Raw genomic sequence first — 16,644 nt, forward strand, 5'->3', positions numbered from 1 at the left:
CCAAGCAGGGACAATTATTGCACCCAACAATCTCCCTCCCAATAATTGCACTCCTTGCAATCAATGAGAATCGAACCTGTGGCCTTGGCTCTGATACCAATTGTAGGACCGAGTGCTTACCGCTTTACCAAAAACTATAGCTAGTAGTAACGGTGCAACTCAAATCTTTTAAACCGCACAGCAGAACAAGCACCACAGTTCGATCGCTCTACCAAGCACGAACAATTATTGCACCCAACAGACGTTTTGTATCCGAGTGCCTGACATGTTAGCTTGTAAAAGCGAAGCATCAGAGACCAGCAGGTATGCTCAAGCCTCTTCCTATTCCCGAGTGGAAGTGGGAGAATGTTACCATGGACTTCGTGACCGGTTTGCCAAAGACAGCCAGAGGATCAAATGTTATCTGGGTGATTGTTGATCGTTTTATCAAATCAGCGCACTTGTTGCCTATTAAGACGACTTTCACCATGATTCAGTATGCAGAGTTGTATATCCGGGAGGTAGTCTGACTTCATGGTATTCCCGTTTCGATCGTGTCTGACCGAGATCTTAGATTCACTTCCTCATTTTGGAAGAGTTTGCATTCGACTATGGGTACGAAGTTGTCGTTTAGCACAGCTTTCCACCTTCAGACAGATGGGCAGTCAGAGAGAGTTATACAGATTTTAGAGGATCTTCCCCGTGCATGTGTCATTGATTTCTCAGGGAGTTGGGAGTCGAATTTGCCATTGGTAGAGTTCACCTATAACAACAGTTTTCAGTCGTCTATAGGTATGGCTCCGTACGAAGCACTGTATGGTCGCAAGTGCAGATCGCCTATTCACTGGGATGAAGTAGGGGAGCGAGCAGAATTGGGTCTGGAGATCATTCACCAGACTGCCGATATAGTAGTCAAGATCCGTGATAGGATGAGGACTGCTCAGAGTCGACAGAAGAGTTTTGCGGATCAGCGGAGGAGAGATCTAGAGTTTGCCGTCGGCGACCACGTTTTCGTAAAGGTAGCACCTACGAAGGATGTCATGCGGTTCGGAAAGAAAGGAAAGCTCAGTCCGAGATTCATTGGACCATTTGAGATCCTCGACAGGGTTGGGACGCTAGCTTATCGTGTTGCTTTTCCGCCGAATCTAACCGGAGTACACAATGTGTTCCACGTCTCTATGCTGACGAAGTATATGGCGAATCCTTCGCACGTCTTAAATTTCGAACTGTTGCAGCTCACTCCGAACCTGTCTTATGAAGAAAGACCAGTGCAGATCTTAGACAGACAGGAGAAAAAGCTTCGGAATAAGCAGGTGAAGCTAGTGAAAGTCAAATGGCTTAATCATTCGGAGGAGGAAGCTACGTGGGAGTCTGAGCAAGAGATGAGGAGTCGTTACCCCGAATTATTCGGTGAGTTTTAATTTCGAGGAAGAAATTTATTTTAAGGGGGGGAGAGTTGTAGAACCCGTTAAATAAGACTACGTATAAGCCATGCATAATTTCTAATATTTAAAATTAAAAATGATTTATTTATTATTTAAGGCATTTTAAAGTTGTTTAGTCATGATTATTTATTTTAAATCGCATAAGTTTAGTTTTATCTTTTCAGTTAAATAAGTGAGGCCAGACTAGAGTTGGAGTATTAAGATAAAATTTAATGATAAGAAAACATTCCTAGAATTTATTCATGATAAAGGATAATTTATTTTAATGTAAAAGAATGTTTAAGAATTTAATTAAGTAACTAGAGTTAAGTAGTAAATAAATTCTTATATGTCCAATAACTTAATTAAAAGCCTAAATTAAAATATGTGACCAATTGAGATAAGTTAATCTAGGCTTATTTTATTTAAGAAATTGTAACTTAACATGTTAGTGAATTTAAATTAAAAATTTGCCATGCATACAAGATAATCATTATCCTAAATTAATTATTTAATTCACTAAAATACTTAATGGGTAGATAAAACTCTAAAGATTTAAAATACAATATTTAAGCAATATTCCACCCCATTTTGATAAGCAAAATTCTGCCACCTCATAGAAGATATGAAAAATATTTGACAACTCACCACTTGATTCATTTCCTTAATCTTTTCTTGGTAGATAATTCCTCTACCTTTTTAATTACCAATAATTAATCAATTAAGCAATATTCCACCTTGTACCTAGACTCAATTTTCGGCCACATCCCATTTAAATTATCCCTCAAAATCATAAGATAGCAAACCATTTCCTTGTCTCACAAATTCAAAGAAAGCAAGATTGATCTTGCCATTTAATTCCTTTTTATCTTGCAACCTTCTCTTCATTTTCCCTATCCATTCTCCCCAACCCATTCTCTCGAAATTTCCAGTCTCTTTCAGCAAGAAAAATCGTGTGAGGCTAGAGGAAAAAAATAAGAGAGAAAAACAAGAAAGTGAAGCAACTCCGTCTCCGCTGCGCCACGTCGTTGTATTGATTTGTTTATCATTTCAAACAAATCCAAGGCATGTTTATACCATTCTTTTACTCTTCAATCAAGTCATATTATTATGTTAAAACATTTCATGTGCATAATTTAAAAGGCAAAAACCGAAATTATGTCAAGCCATTTCGAAAATTGTAGTGCAGAATTTTTTCGGCTTCACCCTATGCCCTCATGGTTTGGTTTTTTTTGTTGATTTGCAGGTTGGTTCGACTCCTAGGCTCCCAAGGCTGCACCTAGGCACGTGCTAGGGTGTGTCAAGACCATGTTGGTCCATTAGTTCAAGCCCCATGCATGATGGAATTGAGAAATGACAGCGACACCCACCTCTAGTGTCATATTGAGTTTCGATTTTCAGTTTGCTGTCAAGGGTGATGTTTCTGATCTTGGCTGCCCTAGGGGCTATAGCTATGGTTAGAACATCTCCTTGTTATGTCTAAGACGAGACCAAGTCGGCCTTTCAAGGCTTGATCCATGGTTGCATCGGTTTTCAAATAAAATAAGAACAGCCCCTTCGATCTCCTTCATTTTGTGCACATGTAATTTCGGCTTTATGGTGTTGGTGTGGATCTTGGCTGGCTCTTGGCGCTTAGCCATGGTTCACACCATACCTCTTGATGTCTAGATCATGCCATGGTCAATCAAATGCCCACACGAATGGTCCGTGACAGCAAGAACAAGCGAGACACCCCACGCGTGCATATGCGTTCTCGGGTGGGAGCTTCGAGTGGTTGCTGGTGTTGTTCGAATTGTGGCTAGCCTAGGGCCCTTAGCCATGGTTCAAACCACACCTTGGGATGTTTTTAAGAGACTCTGGTCGGTGGTTCAAGCCCCAATGGCCAATAGTCCGGAAAACGACGCAAGGAAACGCACCAACAGCTGCTGTATTTTTTTTTACAGCAACTGTACCTGCGGTTCAGAGGTGTGTTTCGAGTTCTTGGTTGGCTTTTAGCCTATGGCCTTGGATTGGAGAGTACCTTATTGAGTTAGGAAGGTCATGTTTTTTGCCGTTTGTGATTTGGTTAAGTTTAGAGGTCGTACGAGAATTTACGGTGCAATGTGCCAAAGTGACTCTCGAAAGAGCGTTTCATGTTTTGGCCTCCATTCACCAAAATTTAGACTTGTACAACTTTAGGAGCATTATTTCATCATTTTAGGTGTAATTTAATCATGATTAAATGAAGGTTCGGTGTTGGTTCGGGTTGACATGGAGTCATGGTTAAATACTAAGTCGTCGAGCGTAATTGTCTCGTTTTTGGGTTCCATTACGAAGTTTTGGTCAAGTTAAATCATTTGCATATTTTTCATGTTAGAATTAGGGCGCAGCGAGCCTGGGAACGATCCAACCCATTTGGTAAATTAATACAGAATGTTTAACTATGTTATTTAATTATATTACGTGCATAAAAATATAAAATATTCATTTTTTAGATTTATGCGATATTGCTTGTGGCCACCTCACTATCATGGGATTGCAGCTTATCATGGGATTATTACCTCACCCGGTGGTCACTAACCAGTTCATGTTCATTTATTGGTACGGATATCCAGTCCAAGGGTTGTGATGATCTCTACCGCCCAGTATACTGTGGTTTAATCTGATCACGCGATTCAGTTCAGTTCGTGGGCCACTTGCGTAGAACATAATCTCAATAGAAAATTATTACATGCTATTTCATGACAGGGCTCTACGGAGCAAACATTTTACTTATGATTTTCAGTTCAGTTATACACGTATTTATAATTATTCATGACACGATATTTCCACGTTACATTTTACGACATGATATCTTTACATGGCATGAAATTTTATGATATATGTATTTGTTATTTATGATATATGCATGCTGAGTCTTTAGACTCACTAGACTTATTGTTGTAGGTACTGATGAGGTCGGGACCGAGGGCGGGGACCAATGAGCCATCGTGGGTCGGCAGTAGTAGGAACCCGAGGACCTCATTTTCAGCACTTACTATTTTTATTCCAAACTCAGTTTTTATTTTGTCGAATTATTTTAAGTTGTTAATCTTAAAACATTATTTACTTCCGCTGCTACATTAAACATTGGATTTTTTTATCAGTATAATTTATGAATGAGGCATTTTATTTATTTAAAGAGAAAATTTTAAATTTTTCCGTAAATTTTCAAGTACGAAATACGGGCATCTACATATTCACTAAAAGGATTTGATCGATACAAGGAATTGCAAAGACCCACTTCAGTCTTGAACTTAACAATGCCAAACTGAAACTCTTAGTTTACAACTCTGTTCACAGTTTACAACTGGACTTACAAAAATACTTAGCACAACTGATCTCTGTAAGATCGAATTATACAACAAGAAGTATGTGCTAGAAGCTCTGAATATAGCATGAATGCTATTTGATAAAACAGTAAGTGTGAGCTTTGATTTCAGCAGAGTGATAGTAAGTAAGTCATGGGTTTCGTAAAGTATCGTAATTTTTCAGTTGCTCTTCTCTGATATTTATAGGCTTCTCTTCAATAGTAACAATTAATATATTTGAATCTTTTCTATCTGTTGATTGCCATGTCAACATTCTTCTGACATTCGTACACTGCAGCTTTTCTGAAATGCGGCACTCCCACTATAAGTAGCAGTTTGTTTTGTACGGTTGTCGGTTGGATGTCCTTGTTGTTGACGTGTACAGTTGAGAGATAACCTGATAAGCAACAGCTGATAAGCTAACAACTGTTTGTAGCAAACTGATCAGTCAGTTTTCTGCGTAGATTAGTCTCGCTTGTTCAGTTGCCTTAGATTTTCTTCACATTAATCTTCAGTTAAGGCAATCAGTTAGTACGCGTGTTTGATCAGTTACCTTCAGTTCTCTCGATCAGTTAGTTCGAATAAATACGTACTTAGTTTGTCAAACCACCGAAATTAAGTTTCCAACATTACTTTTGCTATTTTTAATATAAAATAAAGTAAGAGCCTTAACCTAGACCAACAAATATTGAAATTGTCACTTCTTAATTTATTTAAACTAGGAAAATGCACGTGTGTTACACGTGGTTAACAAAGGATCGAACCATAATTATGAAATTTAGATACTGTCTAAAATCGTTTGAGTAACATCATGTTTAAGAGTATTTCTCAATCTAAACAAGTCAAAACACAATAGATAAAATAACATGATGACCATAAACATATATATTCATTTGTTCATATGACAAACTTTTCAATCAACGTAATTATAACATAATAACAACTTTGTCAAACCAGAAAATATTTTTTTCATCCAAATATCATTCATAAAAGAAAAACAATAAAAATAAATTAATAGAGTAATGGATTTACTATGACCCATACCACATTGTACTTAAATGAAGCACACAAAATTATAAGCAATAATAAAAAAAAATATTCTCTTAATTAATTAAAATTAGCATTATATTGTTAAAATAAAACCACTAAAATTGTTATCAAGTTTAATTCAATTGCTTTTGTTAACTTTTAACCCTTTATAGATTTTGTTTACTTTTTAATGTTTGGTTTTTAGAATTACATATTTAGATAATTAATTTTATATCAGAATACATATTTTTCGGTGGATACTTTTATCTAAATTTCATTAAAAAATTTCTACATGCAAAAATGCTTCATAAAACAAAAATTTACATCTTATAGCTTTCGAACAATGGCGGTAAACAAAACATAGAGATTGCTTCCTCTAACATACATTTTAAGGAGAAAAGATTTGTAAAATTATTTTGAAAATAATCTCAAATTTAGCCAAAAATTCACTAACGATTGATAAAAAAAGATCATATGCCAAATCAGTAAATCAACTGCTATAACTATTAAGTCTCATTACAAAAAACCTGAATCACTTGCTATCATGAAAGATTTTCATTAACATGATTGTAATATAACAGAATAAGAGATGGTAAAAAATGAGAATGACTTGAACATTATCAACTATAATAGAGAGAATTTCTACATATTTAACATCATCTTTGGGACAAAACTAAGGGACAAAACTAAAAACTGAGTTAATATAAATATATATTCTACCTTTCTTCTCAAATGATAAAAAAAATGCCCTAACCAATAAAGAGACATCAGATAAAAATGGATCAAGAATGTCAAGCACAATAAGAGTACTTCAATTTATTTGTATCATCAATTGCTAGCTCTAGGGAAACATCAAATGTTAAACAAATTATATATGTGAACAAATGAAATGAAAAACAAAATGAAAACAAAATATTACAATCATCATAATAGAATGCAAAACTTCTTTCGACAAAGAAATGCGACAAAGTGGGAAAAAAGGTGAAAATAACAAAAAACGAATGTCACAAAGAAGAAAAAGAAAAGCATGGAGAAAACAATTTAAAAAAAGTGAAGAAGAATAATAAAACAAGTGAAAAAAGAATACAAAGGTAATACTAAAGGTCAAAAGAATATAATAAACACATGAACTAAAAAATAAATGCATAAGACATCAATTTCTACCAACATAAATATAATTGAATGATAACTACTAAAATGAATTAAATCCTATTAACCTTAACATGGATAATGACTAAAATAACCCTATCAACTATATAAAAATGCAAAACAAGAGGTCATAATAGTAAGCTCACAAATGAACTCATATATTTATAAGTATATAGATATAGATTGGTGTAGGTTGGACGGATTAATCACGTTTACTATTATTTTCAATATACCATTTGTAAACTTTAAAAATTTATCCGATTAGATTAGACTACATATTATTAAATCATAACACTGCATTTTTAATCGTTCCTATATCATCAGAAATAATATCTTTTTTTTAATAGGTCTCTTGTGAGACGGTCTCACGAATCTTTATCTGTGAGACGGTTCAACCTACCGATATTCACAATAAAAAGTAATACTTTTTGTAGAGGCCTAAAAATCCTTACTTGAAAATTTGCGGAAAATTTAAAATTTTTCTTTTAAAATAAATGGAGTGCCTCATTCATACCAAAAACTGATAAAATATTTAACGTTCAAAACAGCAGCGGAAGAAATTATTACTTGCCAAAATAACAAGTTAAAGTATTCAATAACTAATAAAATATTTGAGCATCAAAATGGCAAGTGCTGAAACTGAGGTCCTCGGGTGCCACTACTGCCGACTCGAGCTAGCTCACTGGTCCCCGCCCTCGATCCCGACATCATCATTACCTACAACAATCAAGTCTAGTGAGTCTAAAGACTCAACATGCATATATCGTAAATAACGAGTAAATATAGTAAAATTGCATGGGAGTAAAATTTCATGTCATGAGGCATATCGTAAAATGTCGTGTCATGATTAATTATAATACGTGCATAGCTGAACTGAAAATCATAGTGAAACTGTTTGCTCCTTGGAGCCCTGTACTGAAATAGCATATAATAATTTTCTGTGAGATTATGGTCTACGCAAGTGGTCCCTGAACTGAACTGAACTGAGCTGACCGATACTGGTGACCGGACCGATACTGGGGATCGGATTTACGTCTGATCAGACTACTGCCACAGTACTGGGTGAAACAACTGAACTGACCGGTAACTGGTGACCGGGCCGATACTGGGGACCGGACTTAAGCATGATAGTAAAGTGACCACAAGCAATATCGCATAAATCTCAAAATTTGTATTTTTGCACGTAATATAATTAAATAACTGAATTAAATATCCTGTACCCATTTTACTGCTTGGATTGGATCGCTCCCAGGCTCGCTGCAACCTAAATATGCCATGAAAAATATGCAATAGATTTATGGGACCAAACTATACAATAACCTTCAAAAATGTGACAATTACGCCTACCGACTTCGTATTAAATCATGACTCCGAGCCAACCCGAACCAACACTGAACCATCATGTAGTCATGATTAAAATACGTCTAAAATGATCAAATAATGCTCCTAAAATGGTGAGGGCCGAAATCTAGGTGAATGGAGGCCAAAACATGAAACGCTCTTTCGAGAGTCAATTTGGCACATCGCACCGTAAATTCTCGTACGACCTCAAAAATGATCCGAATCACGAACGGCCAAAAACATGACCTTCCTAACTCGATGAGGTACTGTCCAGTCCAAGGCCATGGGCTAAAAGCCAACCAAGAACTCGAACGAGCCACTGAACCGTCACAGCAAGTTGCTGTCCAGAAATACAGCAGCTGTGCTTTGGTTTCTTGCGTCGATTGCGAGGCTAATGGCCATTGGGGCTTGAACCACCGACCAAAATCTCTTACCAACATCCCAAGGAATGATTTGAACCATGGCTAAGGGCTTTAGACCAGCCACAATTCGAAATATTCCAGCAACGACCCAAACGTTACAACCGAGAACAAATTCTGCACGTAGGATGCATTGCTTTTGTTTTGCTGTCACGAATCGTTCCAATGGCCATTTGATTGACCATGACACGATCTAGACATCTAGGGGCATGGTATGAACCGTGGCTAAGGGCCATAGGCCAACCAAGATCCACACCATCCCACCAAATTCGAAATACACATGCTGTCAAAATGAGAAGCCGAAGGGGGGCTGGGGCTGTTCTTGCACTTTTAATTAAAAACCGATGCACCATGGACCAAGCCTCCAAAAGGGCGACTTAGTCACGTCTTAGACATGCTAGGGAAGTTATCTAACCATGGCTATAGGCTTTGGGGCAGCCATGATCAGATTCATTTCCTTTGACAGCACACGCAGAATTTTCGAAAACACAAATGGCTAAGAATGAGAAGCTGCTGTCATTTCTCGTTTCCAGCGGGTGTGGGGCTCGAATGAATGGACCAAAGTGATCCTAATACATCCTATTACATGTCTATAAGTCGCCTTGGGAGCCTGGAATCGAACCAATACCTGAAACCCACAAAACAAAGCAACCCGTGAAGCACAAGAGAAAAACCGAAAAATTCTGCATGTTGCATTTTCTGAAATCTCTTGATGTATTTCGGTTTTAACATGGAAATGATGATCATGTAATGAAAAATAATTGATAATAGGACTTGATTGAAGAGTCAAGGAAGAATATATGCATGCCTGGTTTCGTTTGAAAGAAAAACGAAAAGAACGAGACGATCCGGCGCGGAGGAGGTGGAGCGTTTTCTTTTCTTGCTTGCTACTCGATTTTCTCTCCTAATTCTTGCTAGGATGCTCACGGTTTTTTACACTATGAAATGCCTCTGAATTTCGGTCATGGGGGAGGGGAAGTGATGGTTAGGAGAGTGAGGGAAAATGAGTGCAATATAGGTGGAAAAAGCAAGACCAAGTCTCCATTTTATTTTTTTGAAATTTGAATTTTGGTTGCTAACAAATATTTGTTGGGGAGAGAAATGGATGGGGTGACCGATTCTTCATGCTAGACTAGGTTAGGATATTGGTTAATAATTAATTAATTAAGGTGGATAAAGAATTAAAAAGATTAGTATGCTAACTCAACAAAGAATGGGTCAAAAGGTGATGAGTTGGAAATGACTAGTCTAGATACTAATGACCGAAAATTCAATAATATATGGAGGGGAAATGTTGATTATTTACTAAATTTATAACCCTTATAAGCCTTACCTATCCTTTAATTAATTTAGTGAACTAACCCCTTAATTATGGAACTTAATTGAATTTACTTTCTACTCACCTCAAGTTGCTTAAATAAATCCTCAAACCTCCTTAATAATTTAAATTAACTTACTTGCTAGCTAAAATAAATTCCGGAAATATTTTCTAAATCTTAAATTTTATCTCTAAACTCCAACTCCAGCCCGGCCTTACTGAAATAACTGAAAGGATAAAAATTTAAACTACTACGTAAAATAATTAAATTTAAATACTCATGCAATAAAAATCATTTTAAAATACTAGAATTATGCATGGCTTATACGTAGTCTAAGTTACGGGTTCTACAATTCTTCCCCCCTTAAAAGAAATTTCGTCCTCGAAATTAAGACTCACCGAATAACTCGGGGTACCGACTCCTCATCTCTGGCTCTGACTCCCACGTAGCTTCCTCCTCTGAATGGTTGAGCCACTTGACTTTGACTCGCCTAACCAGCTTGTTCCGAAGCTTCTTCTCCTGCCTGTCTAGGATCTGCACTGGCCTCTCCTCATAAGATAGGTTCGGAGTGAGCTGCAACGGCTCGAAGTTTAAGACATGCGAAGGATTCGCCATGTACTTCCTCAGCATAGAGACGTGAAAGACATTGTGTACTCCGGCCAGATTCGGCGGAAGAGCCACACGATAGGCTAGCGTCCCAACTCTGTCGAGGATCTCAAATGGTCCAATGAATCTCGGACTGAGCTTCCCTTTCTTTCCGAATCTCATGACACCCTTCATGGGTGCCACCTTCACGAAAACATGATCGCCCACAGCAAACTCTAACTCTCTCCTTCTCTGATCTGCATAGCTCTTCTGTCGACTCTGAGCAGTCCTCATTCTATCACGGATCCGGGCTACTACATCAACAGTCTGCTGTATAATCTCTGGACCCAACTCTGCTCTCTCTCCTACTTCATCCCAATGAACAGGAGATCTGCACTTGCGACCATATAGTGCTTCATACGGAGCCATTCCTATAGACGACTGAAAGCTGTTGTTATAGGTGAACTCTACCAATGGCAAGTTCGACTCCCAACTCCCTGAGAAGTCAATGACGCAAGCACGGAGAAGATCCTCCAAGATCTGAATAACTCGCTCTGACTGCCCATCTGTCTGCGGATGGAAAGCTGTGCTAAACAGCAACTTCGTACCCATGGTCGAATGCAAACTCTTCCAAAACGAGGAAGTAAATCGGGGATCTCTGTCAGACACGATAGAAACTGGAATGCCGTGAAGTCGGACTATCTCTCGGATATACAACTCCGCATACTGAACCATAGTGAAAGTCGTCTTAATAGGCAAGAAGTGCGCTGATTTGGTAAGACGATCTACAATCACCCAGATAGCATTCGATCCTCTGGCTGACTTCGGCAATCCTGTCACAAAATCCATGGTAACGTTCTCCCACTTCCACTCGGGAATAGGAAGAGGCTTGAGCAAACCTGCTGGTCTCTGATGCTCGGCCTTCACTAACTGGCAAGTCAGACACTCGGATACAAATCGTCTGATGTCTTTCTTCATCCCAGGCCACCAATACAATAGCTGTAGATCTTTGTACATCTTCGTACTCCCTGGATGAATAGAGTACGGCGACATATGGGCCTCTGATAAGATGTCTGCTCGGATAGAATCACTGCTAGGAACCCATATCCTGTCTCGGTATCTCAGTATGCCGTCGCTGACTGAATACAAAACACTGCCCTTGGCCTCATCTCTCTGCTTCCACTTGGCCAACTGCTCATCTGCTGCCTGACCACTGCGAATACGGTCAAGAAGGGAAGACTGAATGGTCAAGGTAGATAGACGGGGAACTCTACCTCGAGGATAAGTCTCAAGATCAAACCTCTGCATCTCAAACTGAAGAGGTCTCGAAACTGCCAAATGAGCCATCACTGCAACTTTTCTGCTCAGTGCATCTGCAACTACATTAGCCTTACCCGGGTGGTAGCTAATGTCACAATCGTAGTCTTTCACAAGCTCCAACCAACGCCTCTGACGCATGTTCAGCTCCTTCTGCGTAAAGAAATACTTGAGGCTCTTGTGGTCGGTAAAGATCTGGCACTTCTCTCCATACAGATAGTGCCTCCAAATCTTCAAGGCAAAAACTACGGCGGCCAACTCTAAATCATGGGTAGGGTAGTTCTTCTCATGAGTTTTCAGCTGTCTAGAAGCATAAGCTATCACCTTCCCATGCTGCATCAATACGGCGCCAAGACCGAGCTTCGAAGCATCGGTATACAGAACAAACTCACCGGGCCCTGACGGCATGGCCAAAACTGGTGCTGAGATAAGAGCTTGCTTCAAAGTGTCGAAGCTCTTCTGACACTCCTCGCTCCAAACAAATTTCACATTCTTCTTTGTCAGTGCTGTGAGTGGAACTGCAATCGAGGAGAATCCCTTGATGAACTTCCGGTAATATCCTGCTAGGCCAAGAAAACTGCGGATCTCGGATGCATTCTGAGGCACTACCCAATCTCTGACTGCTGCAACTTTCGCTGGGTCCACCTCAATGCCACTGCTAGAAACAATGTGGCCTAAGAACGCCACCTTCTCCAACCAGAATTCGCATTTACTGAACTTTGCGAATAGTTTGTGCTTCTGCAATGTCTGCAACACTGTAGTCAGATGCCTGCTGTGATCCTCCCGATTCTTGGAGTAGACGAGGATGTCGTCTATGAATACTATCACGAACTGATCGAGGTACGGCTGAAATACGCGATTCATGAGATCCATGAAGATCGCTGGCGCATTCGTCAAACCGAACGGCATCACAAGGAACTCGTAGTGGCCATAACGAGTCCTGAAAGCTGTCTTCGAAACATCAGCATCTCTCACTCTCAACTGGTGATAACCGGAACGCAGATCTATCTTAGAGAAAATCGAAGCTCCCTGCAACTGGTCAAACAGATCCTCAATCCTCGGAAGTGGGTATTTATTCTTCACTGTAACCCTGTTCAACTCCCGATAGTCAATACAAAGTCTCATCGAGCCATCCTTCTTCTTAACAAACAAGACTGGCGCGCCCCAAGGTGAGAAACTAGGGCGAATGAACTCCTTGTCAAGAAGTTCCTGAATCTGCTTCTTAAGCTCTGCCATCTCTGTCGGGGCTAGTCGATACGGCGCTTTTGAGATCGGAGCCGTACCTGGCATAAGCTCGATGGAAAACTCCACCTCTCTCTCAGGTGGAACACCAGAGACGTCCTCAGGGAAAACGTCTACGAAGTCTCTAACAATCGGAACATCTGAGGCTGACTGACTGGGTGCCTCGGGGACAGATATAAAAGTTGCTAAAAATGCCCGACACCCTCTATGCATGAGCTTTCTAGCCTGAACATATGGAATAATGCGCGGTAAAGGAAAGTACCTGTCCGGCTCAAATAAGAACTGAGTCATCCCAGGCGGTCGGACTAGACTGGATCTCCGCTGAAAGTCGATCAAAACTCTGTTCCGTGATAGCCAGTCCATCCCCAGAATGATGTCAAACTCTGGCATCGGCAATAAGATGAGATCCGCATAAACAATATTTCCATGCAGCTCAAGGTCTATGTCTCGGATCACGCTGGTGGCGGTTATCTCCTCTCCCGAAGGCAATGACACCGAATAGGCTACATCTAGCCCGATGGTCTTAACTTTGAGAAAGTTTGCAAGGACCTCTGAAATAAATGAGTGGGTAGCCCCTGAATCTATCAGGGCTTTGGTAGCTGAGCCAGCTATGAAAATTCTCCCTGAAAGTTCGGAACACTAAGCTGAACCCAAATAATCACAAGAGCTAAGCTTATAGACATGCAAAGGTCACAGTTCTTCTAACTAAATCCCGAAAATAATACTGAGTAGAGCATGCAATCCTATCGCAATTCTAAGTTCAAAATCTTAATCCCGATTCCCAAAACATTGGAATGCAAATGTAACTTAAAGCTGTAAGGTACCTGTCATCAGCATGGTGTCAGGGTTCGTCTCCGCAGCATGGAGAGCAAAAACTCTGCCTTGGGTAGGCAGATTCTTCCGGGGGCACTGCCGTAGCATGTGGTCCGTGCTGCCACACTTAAAACATTTCCCTGAGCCAAACATGCATGCTCCCGGATGACGGCGTGAGCACTTGGGACAGACTGGGTGCTCAAAGGTCCTCGGGACGACACGTCCCTGCTGCTGCTGCTGCTGCTGCTCCTGCTGAGGTCCTCCTCTGTTCCTGGGCGGGCCGTGATACGGCCTCTTATGCTGATGCTGGTGCTGCTGAGGAGGAGGACGGCGGTGTGGTATCTGAACTGGTCGCTTTCCCAAGCGATCCCTCTCTATATCTCGCTGGTCCTGCTCTGCGGCCAGAGCTCTGGAGACGGCGACCTCGTAAGTAGTAGGGTCAGACACCCTAACATCACGGCGCAAGATCGGCCGTAAACCCACCAAGAAATGCATCAACTTGGCTTTAGCATCGTTCGCGATCAAGGGCACAAAGTGACAACCCCTCTCGAACTTACGGATGAACTCCGTAACCGTCAGATCCCCCTGTCTAAGGCTCATAAACTCCGTGGTCAATCGGGTGCGCACCTCATCCGTAAAATACTTGGAGTAGAATACCTCCGTGAAACGTGTCCATGACAGGGTAGCCAAGTTAAGGGCTACTGAAGCTCCTTCCCACCATAAGCGGGCATCTCCTCCGAACAGATAAGAGGCACAACGAACTCGATCTGCATCTCCAAGCTCCATGAACTCGAAAATAACCTCGAGGGACTTGATCCAGCCCTCGGCAACCATGGGGTCCGTCGTCCCAGAAAACTCCTTTGGACGCATCTTCATGAATCTCTCGTATACTGCCTCAGGCTCTGTCGGCCTGGTCGCCACAGCATTGTTCTCCGCAAACTGCGCGAAGAACCGAGTCATCCCAGCTAGCATCTGGGCATTCATGTCCGGTGGTGGTGGAGGTGGTAAGTCTCTCTCCTGCCTCTGCTCCTCCCTGTCCTCCTGGCGAGGCTCCTCATTTATAGTGCGCTCGAGAATGCGTCTAGGGGGCATACTGTTCCATACATAACCCATACGTAACTAACATGCATAATTCCATAATTTATTTAAATTTAAGTACTGAACAATAACATAAATATGGAAGTAAAACATTTCATGTAAACATGCTGTTAAATAATTCATGCTTTAAATAAAATGCGTAACTGTAAAACTTACAGACCGACGACGTGACTTCATGAGCTTCACGCGGTCAGTAGTAGTGCAACCCTTTACAGAACCATTGCTCTGATACCAGATGTAGAGGCCTAAAAATCCTTACTTGAAAATTTGCGGAAAATTTAAAATTTTTCTTTTAAAATAAATGGAGTGCCTCATTCATACCAAAAACTGATAAAATATTTAACGTTCAAAACAGCAGCGGAAGAAATTATTACTTGCCAAAATAACAAGTTAAAGTATTCAATAACTAATAAAATATTTGAGCATCAAAATGGCAAGTGCTGAAACTGAGGTCCTCGGGTGCCACTACTGCCGACTCGAGCTAGCTCACTGGTCCCCGCCCTCGATCCCGACATCATCAGTACCTACAACAATCAAGTCTAGTGAGTCTAAAGACTCAACATGCATATATCGTAAATAACGAGTAAATATAGTAAAATTGCATGGGAGTAAAATTTCATGTCATGAGGCATATCGTAAAATGTCGTGTCATGATTAATTATAATACGTGCATAGCTGAACTGAAAATCATAGTGAAACTGTTTGCTCCTTGGAGCCCTGTACTGAAATAGCATATAATAATTTTCTGTGAGATTATGGTCTACGCAAGTGGTCCCTGAACTGAACTGAACTGAGCTGACCGATACTGGTGACCGGACCGATACTGGGGATCGGATTTACGTCTGATCAGACTACTGCCACAGTACTGGGTGAAACAACTGAACTGACCGGTAACTGGTGACCGGGCCGATACTGGGGACCGGACTTAAGCATGATAGTAAAGTGACCACAAGCAATATCGCATAAATCTCAAAATTTGTATTTTTGCACGTAATATAATTAAATAACTGAATTAAATATCCTGTACCCATTTTACTGCTTGGATTGGATCGCTCCCAGGCTCGCTGCAACCTAAATATGCCATGAAAAATATGCAATAGATTTATGGGACCAAACTATACAATAACCTTAAAAAATGTGACAATTACGCCTACCGACTTCGTATTAAATCATGACTCCGAGCCAACCCGAACCAACACTGAACCATCATGTAGTCATGATTAAAATACGTCTAAAATGATCAAATAATGCTCCTAAAATGGTGAGGGCCGAAATCTAGGTGAATGGAGGCCAAAACATGAAACGCTCTTTCGAGAGTCAATTTGGCACATCGCACCGTAAATTCTCGTACGACCTCAAAAATGATCCGAATCACGAACGGCCAAAAACATGACCTTCCTAACTCGATGAGGTACTGTCCAGTCCAAGGCCATGGGCTAAAAGCCAACCAAGAACTCGAACGAGCCACTGAACCGTCACAGCAAGTTGCTGTCCAGAAATACAGCAGCTGTGCTTTGGTTTCTTGTGTCGTTTGCGAGACTAATGGCCATTGGGGCTTGAACCACCGACCAAAATCTCTTACCAACATCCCAAGGAATGA

At 40.4% G+C, this 16,644-nt stretch overlaps 1 protein-coding gene across 1 annotated transcript; it reads right to left on the reverse strand.

The window, feature by feature from the left end:
- Positions 1 to 7,404: 7,404 nt before the first annotated feature.
- Positions 7,405 to 15,204, reverse strand: LOC140975281 (uncharacterized). Its single transcript, XM_073438906.1, has 2 exons — positions 13,958 to 15,204; positions 7,405 to 7,627 (listed from the first exon to the last, which is right to left on the reverse strand). Exons 1-2 carry the CDS (start codon positions 15,057 to 15,059, stop codon positions 7,590 to 7,592), a joined length of 1,140 nt encoding a protein of 379 aa, XP_073295007.1. The 5' UTR covers positions 15,060 to 15,204; the 3' UTR covers positions 7,405 to 7,589.
- Between the last annotated feature and the right edge of the window lie 1,440 nt (positions 15,205 to 16,644).

This window comes from Primulina huaijiensis, chromosome 4, assembly GCF_012295235.1.
Source record: "Primulina huaijiensis isolate GDHJ02 chromosome 4, ASM1229523v2, whole genome shotgun sequence".
NCBI classification, from domain to species: Eukaryota; Viridiplantae; Streptophyta; class Magnoliopsida; order Lamiales; family Gesneriaceae; genus Primulina; species Primulina huaijiensis.

What these genes read in the sequence shown, in the direction of transcription:
- LOC140975281 (XM_073438906.1), bottom strand. Translation starts at nt 15,059, where the DNA reads ATGGGTTATGTATGGAACAGTATGCCCCCTAGACGCATTCTCGAGCGC. An exon ending in TGACACCATGCTGATGACAG is followed by an intron (nt 7,628 to 13,957) that starts GTACCTTACAGC and finishes TGATTGTTGTAG; the next exon opens with GTAATGATGATGTCGGGATC.